This window comes from Cebus imitator, unplaced genomic scaffold (genome assembly GCF_001604975.1).
Source record: "Cebus imitator isolate Cc_AM_T3 unplaced genomic scaffold, Cebus_imitator-1.0 Scaffold169, whole genome shotgun sequence".
NCBI lineage: Eukaryota > Metazoa > Chordata > Mammalia > Primates > Cebidae > Cebus > Cebus imitator.
Window position 1 is genome coordinate 1,711,424 of NW_016107484.1, and position 12,019 is coordinate 1,723,442.

The 12,019-nt window shown below is 44.7% G+C and overlaps 1 protein-coding gene and 1 pseudogene across 2 annotated transcripts in view; both read left to right on the plus strand.

Moving 5' to 3' along the window:
- The window catches only part of CCDC62 (coiled-coil domain containing 62), a 63,822-nt gene that overhangs the window by 17,888 nt on the left and 33,915 nt on the right, over positions 1 to 12,019 (plus strand). Inside the window, exons 4-6 of the mRNA XM_037744227.1 lie at positions 1,651 to 1,752; positions 5,638 to 5,809; positions 7,531 to 7,632. Coding sequence (XP_037600155.1) covers positions 1,651 to 1,752; positions 5,638 to 5,809; positions 7,531 to 7,632 — 376 coding nt within the window. The remainder of the gene's footprint in view (positions 1 to 1,650; positions 1,753 to 5,637; positions 5,810 to 7,530; positions 7,633 to 12,019) is intronic.
- LOC108315107 lies at positions 4,675 to 5,485 on the plus strand (annotated as a pseudogene). Its single transcript, XR_001829833.2, has one exon. The product of XR_001829833.2 is annotated as a 60S ribosomal protein L7-like (transcript).

A 12,019-nucleotide genomic window follows, 5' to 3' on the forward strand; every position in this document is an offset into this window, starting at 1 on the left:
AAAACCTGGGCACAGTGGCTGACACCTATAATCCCAGCACTTCAGGAGGCCAAGGCAGGCGGATGACCTGAGGTTGGGAGTTGGAGACCAGCCTGACCAACATAGAGAAACCCCGTCTCTACTAAAAATACAAAATTAGCTGGGCGTGGTGACATATGCCTGTAATCCCAGCCACTCGTGAGGCTGAGGCAGGAGAATCACTTGAACCCGGAGCAGGAGGTTGCAGTGAGCCGAGATCACACCATTGCACTTCAGCCTGAGCAATAAAAACAAAACTCCATCTCTTTTTATTTATTTATTTATTTTAAAGATGGGGTTTCACCATATTGGTCAGGCTGGTCTCAAACTCCTGACCTCAGGTGATCCGCCCACCTCAGTTTCCCAGAGTGCTGGGATTACAGGCGTGAGCCACCGAGCCCGGCCACAAAACTCCATCTCATAAAAAAAATAAATAAAGAAAAAAAAGACCGAGCGCGGTGACTCACACCTGTAACCCCAGCACTTTGGGAAGTCGAAGCAGACAGATCACCTGAGGTCAAGAGTTCAAGACAGCCTAGCCAACATGACGAAAACCTTTCTCTACTAAAAATACAAATATTAGCCTGGCATGGTGGCATGTGCCTGTAATCCCAACTACTCAGGATGCTGAGGCAGAAGAATCACTTGAACCCAGGAGATGGAGGTTGCAGTGAGCAGAGATCATTGTGCCACTGCACTCCAGCCTTGGGCAACAAAGACTCCGTTGCAAAAAAAGAAAAGGCTGATTGTTATTTTTCTCAACTAGTACAGACATTGTATACACAATAATTACATCAGATATAGCACCATTTTTTTTTAAATAACTGATGAGTAGGAATACCCCAGTATGAAGTTCTTTCAACAAAGAATATTTTTAAAATTCATAGAATTCACTAATGCTATGCTACTTTATCTCAGCAAAGGAAATTTCTTACTAATACAGTTCGCATACAGTTCTCATTCATTCATTTTCCTTTTTTTTTTTTGAGACAGAGTCTCGCTTTGTTGCCTAGGCTGGAGTGCAGTGGTGCTCTCTTGGCTTGCTGCAACCTCCACCTCCCTAGTTCAAGCAATTCTTCAGCCTCAGCCTCCCAAGTAGCTGGCATTACAGGCACCCACCACCACTCCCTGCTAATTTTAAAAAAAATTTTAGTAGAGACAGGGTTTCACCATATTGGCCAGACTGGTCTAGAACTCCTGACCTCAGGCAATCTTCCCACCTCAGCCTCTCAAACTGCTGGGATTACAGGCGTGAGCCACTGCGCCTGGCCATTCATTCATTTTCTTCCCTCTTCCCAACCTGAAATTACACATAAAAGATGTTAGGAAACAGACATGTTTACCAGCATCACCAGCATAATTCAGTAGGGCAGATACTAGTACTGAGAGGATGGTAGAATTAATAGAGAAATATATATTTGTATTCCTTTTTGATGATTGCTTTCTTAGCCCACTTTATTACTAAAACAGTGGGCTTTATTACTTAGCCCATTTTTTTTACTAACTCTTTTGTGTTACTAAAAAGAATTAAGGAAAAAACAAAATAGAGAAATAAGCACAGATTGTGACTAGCAAGAGTAGTGAAAGCTTTAAAAGGATTCAAGTGGTGTCATCTGTGTTGTTTTCTTGTAGGCTAGAAACGAAAGCCTCAGCAACACGTTAGTGGAACTTTCTGCTCAGGTAGGACAGTTACAAGCTCGAGAACAAGCTCTCACGACAATGATAAAGCTAAAGGTAATCAAAAAGAAGAATTCCTCCATTTGCCAGAGTGCTTGGTAGTTTATATTCATATTCATTATCTTACCTAAGTCCCTAGCATCCCAGAAAAGGGAAGCTACCAGTGTTGCTCTTGTTGGTTTTCTTTGTTTTGTTTTCTTTTGTTTTGAGATGGAGTCTCACACTGTTGCCCAGGCTGGAGTGCAGTGGTGCAATCTCAGCTCACTGCAACCTCCATCTCCTGAGTTCAAGCAATTCTCCTGCCTCAGCGTCCCTAGTAGCTGGGACTACAGGTGTGCGCCACCACGCCCAGCTAAATCTTGGATTTTCAGTAGAGACAGGGTTTCACCATGTTGGCCAGGGTGGTCTTGATCTCCTGACCTTGTGATCTGGCCACCTTAGCCTCCCAAAGTGCTGGGATTACAGGCGTGAGCCACTGCACCTGGCTGCTCTTGTTTTTTTAAAAACACCCATTTAGAAATGAAGGAAACAAGTTTAAAATGATGTTTCCAAGGCATGAAGAAGGAGGCTGCTTCTGGTCTTCTATCTCCAAGGCCCATTTCATGGGCTAGCATATCTGAATTAACTTGTTTTCTCCCTGGGTACCTATTATTAGGTCTCATAGAGTTATTGGCAATTAGATTGTGTGATGATTTGTGTGTGTGTGTGTGTGTGTGTGTGTGAGAGAGAGAGAGAGAGAGACAGAGACAGAGTTTTGCTCTCATTGTCCAGGTTAGAGTGCAATGACACGATCTTGGCTCACCATAACTGCCTCCTGGGTTCAAGCGATTCTCCTGCCTCAGCCTCCTAAGTAGCTGGGATCACAGGCATATGCCACCACACCTGGCTAATTTTGTATTTTTAATAGAGACGGGGTTTTACCATGCTGCCCAGGCTGGTCTCAAACTGCTGGCCTCAGGTGATCCACCTGCCTCAGCCTCCCAAAGTGCTGGGATTATAGGCATGAGCCACTGCGCAAGGCTGATTTTTTTTTTAGTGGCAAGAAAAACCATTCGCAAGCAAGCAGTTGATATAGTCACCAACATGCAATATACAACGATACAGTCTCCTGCCGTAACGTGTCTTTAACAATTGGTATTTAGGGGAACGATGTTGGTATAAAGAAATGCTCACACTAATAAATATGTGATTTTTCTCAGTACATTGTTTTGAAGTGATTGAGGCAAGTGCTCTTAAAATTAAAGAGAAAATATTAAAATCTACAGTCATGTCTTTAGTCAAGTAGTAGTCAGTTTCGTGGCTTCATCAACCTCTCCGGTTTGCATCACAGCAAACTCTGGCAAAGCTGTGAGTATGACTGAAGGTGCTGCCAAGGCAATTCCCCCCCATTGAAACAGTGGGTGTGTTAGGAAGGCTGTGCTCCTGGAGGCCGGGCGCGGTGGCTCATGCCTGTCATCCCAGCACTTTGGGAGGCTGAGGCAGGTGGATCACTTGAGGTCAGGAGTTGAAGACCAGCCTGGCCAACATGGTGAAATGCCTGTCTCTACTAAAAATACAAAAAAGTTAGCCAGGGGTAGTGGTACTCGCCTGCAATCCCTGGTACTCGCCTGCAATCCCAGCTACTCTGGAGGCTGAGGTGGGAGGATTGCTGGAAGCTGGGAGGTGGAGGTTGCAGTGAGCCAATATTGTGCCACTGCACTCCAGCTTGGACAACACAGCGAAACCCTGTCTCAAAAAAAAAAAAGAAAAAAAAGAAGAAGAAGAAGACCAGGCTCATGTCTGTAATCTCAGCCCTTTGGGAGTCCAAGGGGGGCAGATCATGAGGTCAAAAAGTTGAGACCATCCTGGCTAACATGGTGAAACTAAAAATACAAAAATTAGCTGGGCATGGTGGCGCAGACCTGTAGTCCCAGCTACTCGGGAGGCTGAGACAGGAGAATCACTTGAACCCTGGACGTGGAGGTGGCAGTAAGCCGAGATCACACCACTGCACTCCAGCATGGAGATGGCAAGATTCTGTCTCAAAAAAAAAAAAAAAAAAAAAAAAAAAAAAAAAAAAAAAAAAAAAAAAAAAAAAAAAAAAAAAAAAAAAAGCTGTGTTCCTACCTAGAGATTTTCTTTGACGAAAACAGTTTCCATTAGAGGCAGATGCCCTCCAGGACATCCTTATCAAAGGGGGAAGTAGGAGCCCCAGGTTTAAGGCTGAGAGAGATTGACTGTCATAGGTCTCTCCTGGCATTAACTGCACTGTGTTCCAGTACTTATCAGGACTTTTATTTTTTGATACTGGCCTGGTCACAAAATTCCATGGGTTTTTTCATGGCCTGCCCCAACCCGATTGTTCTAGAAGTCCTCCTAGTGTGAGACGTGCAGACAATGTGGGTTTTCAGGAGTACGTTAGTGATGCTGTACCGGAAACACTTATACCGTAGCAGGGGGAAAACCTCTTAATAAAGAGTTATTCCAGGTGAGTGGAGAAGGGATAGAAATTTTACTTACTTTTATACTTTTAGGTGTTGTTTGAGTTGCTTTTCAAGAAGCAGATACCTTTTTTTGTAACTAAAACCGCCTCAACAATGAAGAGATTCTAATGTGGTAGGTTTGGGATGCTGTCGTGGAGTCTGTCGTTTTAACAAACTGGAAAATGTGGGGGGAATTGTGGGCCACTAGACTTCCCTGTAATCCAGAGGATGACTTTCCCATCCAGGGCCCACCAACCCTCTTGTTGCTATTATAGTGTCTTAGGTAATAGAACGGTCTGGCTCTAACTTTCTGAGACAGTAAGGGATAGTGGCTCAGTACACAGTGTGTGAGGCAGCCAGCCAGGTTCAAATGGTGGCTCCACCACTGACTAGTTGTGTGACCATGGGCAAGGAACTAGCCTGTCTGTTGACTCATCTGTCACTTGGCAAGAACAATGGTACCTCCCTCACAGAGTTACTGTAAAGAGTAAGTGAGTTAGCCTCTCCTTCCGGCTGGAACCGTGGAGGGTGTAGAAGAGAAGAAGAAGAAGGTCCCTGCTGTGCCAGAAACCCTTAAGAAAAAGCGAAGGAATTTCGCAGAGCTGAACATCAAGCCCCTGAGAAAGAAGCTTGCCCAAAAGATGCTTCGAAAGGCAAGGAGGAAGCTTATCTATGAAAAAGCAAAGCGCTATCACAAGGAATATAGGCAGGTGTACAGAGCTGAAATTCGAATGGCGAGGATGGCAAGGAAAGCTGGCAACTTCTGTGTACCTGCAGAACCCAAATGGGCGTTTGTCATCAGGATCAGAGGTATCGATGGTGTGAGCCCAAAGGTCCGAAAGGTGTTGCAGCTTCTTCGCCTTCGTCAGATCTTCAGTGGAGCCTTTGTGAAGCTCAACAAGGCTTCAGTGAACATGCTGAGGATTGTAGAGCCATATATTGCATGGGGGAACCCAAATCTGAAGTCAGTAAATGAACTAATCTACAAACGTGGTTATGGCAAAATCAAAAAAGAAGCAAATTGCATTGACAGATAATGCTCTGATTGCTGGATCTCCTGGTAAACATGGCATCATCTGCATGGAAGATCTGATTCATGAGATCTATACTGTTGGAAAATGCTTCAAAGAAGCAAACAACTTCCTGTGGCCCTTCATATTATCTTCTTCACGAGGCAGAATATAGAAAAAGACCACCCATTTTGTAGAAGGTGGGGATGCTGGCCACAGGGAGGATCAGATCAACAGGCTTATTAGAAGAATGAACTAAGGTGTCTACCATGATTATTTTTCTAAGCTGGTCAGTTAATAAACAGCACCTGCTCTCAATTGAAAAAAAAACAAGATTAAGTGAGTTAATATGTGAAAAATACTTAGAATGGAACCTGGTTCACAATAAGAGCTTAGTAAGGGTTATCTTTTCTTCTTGGTTAATTGGAATTTAAGAATCTAGGATAACCGTTTTCAAATTTTGTTTTTAGGACAAAGATATTATTGAGGCAGTCAATCACATTTCAGACTGTTCGAGTAAGTTTAAACTGCTAGAGCATGCTCTGCGTGATGCCAAGATGGTGGAGACTTGTATTGTGAAAGAAAAGCAAGATTATAAGCAGAAATTGAAGGCACTTAAGATTGAAGTTAATAAACTAAAAGGTAAGGAAGAGACCTACATTTCAGATACTAATGTATTATCTTGGAAATACATTTCTTTTTTTTTTTTTTTTTTTTTTGAGACAGAGTCTTGCTCTATAGCCCAGGCTGGTGTGCAGTAGCACAATCTTGGCTCACTGCAACCTCTGTCTCCCAGGTGTAAGCGATTCCCCTGCCTCAGCCTCCTGAGTAGCTGGGACTACAGGCATGCACCACCACACCTGGCTAATTTTTTGTATTTTTGTAGAGATGAGGTTTCACTATGGACAGGATGGTCTTGATCTCCTGACCGCATGTTCTGCCCTCCTCGGCCTCCCAAAGTGCTGGGATTACAGGCATGAGCCACCACAGCCGGCTGGAAATACATTTCTTCATTTGGGTTCATTTAATCTTATGCTTGAGAATAGATCGATTTCTAGCCTGAGGAATTTTATTTATATAGACCTTATCCATTTCATTTATATAGAATTATGCTCCAATTTTTATCTTATAAATAACAGAGTTGGGGAAAACTGCACAGTGTATCATACTGTAAAGTCATCCTGCCTTAGTTGAGGTACTTCTACCATTATTGATTGCAAATACGTGCTTTGTGGCAGACAACATCAGTATCTCAGCGGCAGAGAGTCCTAGCATTTATTAAACCCATGCATCTAGAGGCGAATGGGAGTTGGCTGACTGCAGTTGGCCCTGAGCTGCTCGTCTGGGCAGTTCTGCCTCACACGTTTCATCTTCTCCTTGCCAGCAGGCTAGCCTGGGCATTTCTTCCCACAGTGAGGGCAGAAACTTGTGATTCTGAAATTATAAATTTTTATTTTTGCCGATTTGTTTATTTTTGACAGAACCTCACTCTGTCACCCAGGCTGGAGTGTGGTGGCGCAATCTTGGCTCACTGCAACCTCTGCCTCCCAGATTTAAGCTATTCTTTTGTCTCAGCTTCCCAAGTAGCTGGGATTACAGGCATCCACCACCAGGCCCATCTAATTTTTTTATGTTTAGTAGAGACTGGGTTTCACCATCTTGGCCAAGCTGATCTTGAACTCCTGACCTCGTGATCCATCCACCTCAGACTCCCAAAGTGCTGGGATTACAGGTGTGAGCCACTGTGCCCAGCCTTCTCTTTTCTTTCTTTCTTTCTTTCTTTTTTTTTTTTTTTTTTTGAGACGAAATCTCGCCCTTTTGTCCAGGTTGAGTGCAGTGACGTGATCTCAGCTCACTGCGACTTCCGCCACCTGGGTTCAAGCAATTCTCCTACCTCAGCCTCTTGAGTAGCTGGGATTGCAGGTGTGCGCTACCACACCCAGCTGATTTTTGTATTTTTAGTAGACACTGGGTTTCACCATGTTGGCCAGGATGGTCTTGAACTCCTGACCTCAAGTGGTTTTGTCCGCCTTGGCCTTCCAAAGTGCTGGGATTATAGGCAGGAACTACTGCTCCCGGGAGATTTTGATTTTTAAAAGATTGCTCTGTGTACACTGGGCTGTCACAGGAGAGACAAGGCTGGTGCAGGGAGGTCAGCCAGATGAGAGCAAGTGAAGCCTCCAACCAGGGTCCTTGCCAGGGGTGGAGATGTTGGCTATGAAACAGATTTTGTCTATAGATCTGACAGGACTGTCAGATTAATAGGAAGGGACCACCGAGGACATAAGGCTTAGGCATAGCGTGTATTTTAGGACTGGAAACTAGTATTTAGTTGAGGATTTTCTTTTTCTTCTGTGGTGAAGAGGACCTCAACGAAAAGACAACAGAAAATAATGAGCAACGAGAAGAGATCATTCGCCTCAAGCAAGAGAAAAGTTGCCTGCACGATGAATTGGTTTTCACAGGTAAAACAGATGATTGAATGTATTTATAACCTACACCTGGTTTGATGACAGGCTAAAGGAATTATACCTCTCCCCCCCAAAAAATAAAATTTTTTTGAGACAGGGTCTCATTCTGTTGCCCAGGCTGGAGTGCAATGGTACGATCTCGGCTCACTGCAACTCTGCCTCCTGGGCTCAAGTGATTCTCCTGCCTCAGCCGCCCTAGTAGCTGGGGTTACTGGCGTGAGCCACCATGCCTGGCTAATTTTTGTATTTTTAGTAGAGACGGGGTTTCGCCATATTGGCCAGGCTGGTCTTGAACTCCTGACTGCAGGTGATCCACCCACCTCAGCCTCCCAAAGTGTTGGGATTACAGGCGTGAGCCACTGTGCCCAGCTTTTTTTGTCTGTTAAGTTTGTTTGTTATTTTCTGAGACGGAGTCTCACTGTCACCCAGGCTGGAGTGCAGTGGTATGATCTCGGCTCACTGCAACCTCCGCCTCCCAGGTTCAAGCAATTCTCCTGCCTCAGCCTCCCGAGTAGCTGGGCCACCACACCTGGCTAATTTTTGTGTTTTTAGTAGAGACGGGGTTTCACCGTGTTGGCCAGGCTGGTCTCGAACTCCTGGCCTTAGATAATCTGTCTGCCTTAGCCTCCCAAAGTGCTTGCATTACAGACGTGAGCCACCTCGCCCGGACTTTTTGTTTGTTTTTTAACACCCTTTGCAGGATCGATGGGAGACCAAGCAGCAGCTGTTAATGCTGACATCCTGTTCCCAGTCACTACTTCCTCTTCTGTAAAACGAGCTACTCTCCCTTCCAGCTTGAGTGTGTGACTCTGCTTCTCACTAAAAACATAACATAGATGCGCAGATGCTCCTTGACTTACAGGGTTACATTCCAATAAACCCCTCACAAGTAAAAAATGCATTTAATGAAGCTAACCTACTGACCAGCATTGCTCAGCCTAGCCTGCCTCAAACATGCACACAACACTCTCGTTAGCCTGCTGTTGGACAAAATCATCTCACACAAAGGCTGTTTCGTAGTAATAAATTATTTAATCGCTCATGTAATTTGTTGAATACGGAAAGTGAAAAACAGAACGGTTGTATAGGTGCTGAAAGTATGGGTTTTTTAATGAATGCATACCTCTAGAAAAAGGGGGCTTGCGGGTAGGTATGAGTAGACCAAAAAGTGTTCATATGATTTTCTCTTTGGAACTTTACCTCTAAGTCAATGACTTTCCTAACACAAACCACTGAAGGGAAAGCCCAGTACAGTCATCTTGGCTGGCAGGGATGTAACAAGCTATGTATGTCGGTCATTCTCAGTTAGGAGTGGAGAAGGAGGCCTTCACCACTGGAAGGTCTGAGATGCTGGGGGTAGGTAAGGAATATGGCAGGGAATGGAATGCAGTTTTTCTGTAAATTAATGGGAAAAACACATTATTACATTTAAGAATTTTTTTCCACTGGGTGCAGTGGCTCATGCCTGTAATCCCAGCACTTTGGAAGGCCAAGGAGGGCAGATCACGAGGTCAGGAGATTGAGACCGTCCTGGCTAACACAGTGAAACCCCATCTCTACTAAAAATACAAAACATTAGCCCGGCATGGTGGCACACGCCTGTAGTCCCAGCTACTCGGGAGGCTGAGGCAGGAGAATCGCTCGAAACTGAGAGAGGCGGAGGTTTCAGTGAGCCGAGATTGTGCCACTGCATTCCAGCCTGGGTGACAGAGCAAGACTCCACCTCAAAAAATAATTTTTTCCCAGAGACAAGCTCTCACTCTGTCACCTAGGTTGGAGTGCAGTGGTGTGATCACAGCTCACTGTAGCCTCAAACTCCTAGACTCAAGGAATCCTCCTGCCTTGGCCTCCCAAGTAGCCTGGTTACATTTTTTATTATTATTTTTTTCAGAGAAGGGGATCTCACTCTGTCATCCAGGCTGGTCTCTAACTCCTGGGATCAAGTGATCCCCCTGCCTTGGCCTCCCAAAGTGCTGGGATTACAGGTGTGAGCCACCATGCCCGGCCTAAGAAGTTTTAAGTAAAATGGAATACTTAATTTTAATCACTTGTGATTAAAAATGGGGGGAAAGTGCAGTATCCTGCCACTAGAGGTCACTATCTTCACCATTTCTAGGATTGCTGCATCTGCAAGTAATGATAACCGCTTATGCTACTAAAGCTGCATTCAAACAGTCCTCGGATCAGCATTTGTATCCCAGGCACCCTGGTATACGCTGGGAAGCTCACAGGCCCACAGAATTTACTACTACACAAATGCCATGCATAAAATGCTCTGGGAGGTCAAAGGAAAGAACAAAGCTTAAAGGATATGTTAGTCTCTTTTTGATTAATCACTTTTTACCCATCCACTCTGCTATGTATTACTAAGTAAAATACATGGAATTTGTTAGCTAATATAATACATCGATTTTGTGAAATATTTTTATTATGTGCTAAGCTGGATATGATATTCTTTACCCAGGCTGGAGTGTACTGGTACTGTAATAGTGGGGTTCAGGGTGCCCGCAGCGCCCCTGAGAGGACATTTCTCCAGGCTCTTGGTCGCCTGCCCTCTCAAGAATGAGAGTGGGGACCACGGCGCAGTGCGCAGTAAATGCCAGAAGGAGAGAGAAAGAAATAGTAACTCTCGCACCGAGTGAGAGAATCCAGAAAGACGGAATCCAGGAGAGGAAAGCAGCTTCCTCCCGGAGTGGAAGGGAATAGAGATGCAGTTTTGGAGGGGAAGACAGGATTCCACGAAGGGAGTGTTCGTGGAAGGGGATCCAAACATGGAGTCCCAAGGGATGTGGAAGAAGGGGACTTTTCACCTGGGAGGAACCCCCACCTTCTCTAAGACCCCAGGCCAATGAAAGGAGTTCCTTAGAACTTCTGCTGGAGTGATTGACTCTTAGTATCTTCCCTTGCCCGCGAAATTCAAACATAAACCGTTACATCTGTATGGAGAGAGATGGGAAGGGGGCATGGCGTTAGGAAGTTCTTGCCCTTAAAACTACGCCCCCTTGTGGACCCGGACAGAGAACACGTTCCCTCAGTACAATCACGGCTCACTGCAACCTCAAGCTCTGAGGCTCAAGCGATCTTCCCACCTTAGTCTCCCAAGTAGCTGGGACTACAGGCACATGCCAGCACACATGGCTAATTTTAAAATTTTTTGTACAGATAAGGTTCCACTGTGTTTCCCAGTCTGGTCTGGAACTGCTGGGATCAAGCGATCCTCCTACCTCGGCCTCCCAAGTGTTGGGATTACAGGCATGAGCCACTGCCCCTGGCATCCTAAATTGATTCCTTAAACATCTTCTCAGTTAAAGACAATCTCACACCGTTGTCTGAAAACAATTTTTGTATGTTTTATTCTTCATTTTCAAAATATAGACAATTGGTGGATTTGCGTGTTTTAATTATAAAAGTGAATAAAGCCTAAAAAATAATTTATTTATTTTGTAGAGATAGGGTCTTGCTCTGTTGCCCAGGCTGGAGTGCAGTGGTATGATCATAGCTCACTGCAGCCTCGACTATCTGGGTTCAAGCGATCCTGCCACTTCAGCCTCCTGACTAACTGGGATTATAGGCATGTGTCATCACACCTAGCTAATTTTTTATTTATTTTTTATTTATTTTTAGTAGAGACAGGGTCTCGCTATGTTGCTCAGTCTGCTCGTCCTGAACTCCTAGCCTCAGATAATCCTCCTGCCTTGGCCTCCCAAAGTACTAAGATTATAGGCATGAGCCACCATGCTTGGCCTAGGCCCAAAAAATAATTTTTAAAGGTATAATGTGATAATATGCTATCCAGTGGTTACCATATTTTTTTGGAGATGGAGTGTTGCCCAATTGCCCAGGCTAGAGTGTAGCAGTACAATCTTGGCTCACCGCAACTTCTACCTCCCGGTTTCAAGCAATTCTCGTGCCTCAGCCTCCCAAGTAGCTGGCACACGCCACCACACCTGGCTACTTTTTTGTACTTTAGTAGAGATGCGGTTTCACTGTGTTGCCCGGGCTGGTCTCGAACTCCTGAGTTCAGACTATCCACCCGGCTCAGCATCCCAAAGTGCTAGGATTACAGGTGTGAGCCACTGCAGTCAGTCAGATGTTAACACGTTTTATTTAAAGTTGGACGATGTCTTAAAGTTTTGCTTTTAAGTTCAAAACTTTTTTTTTTTTCATTGAAAATGTAGTTCTTTACATAGGCTCAGAGACATGTTTTGTTTGTACATAACTTGGAGTAAGGAGTCCGCAAAGAGAACAATGATACTAGTTTACATTTCATTTTTTGAGACAGAGTCTTACTCTGTTGCCCAGGCTGGAGTGCATTGGTGTGATCTCAGCTCACTGCAAACTCTGCCTCTCAGATTCAAGCGATTCTCCTGCCTCAGCCTCC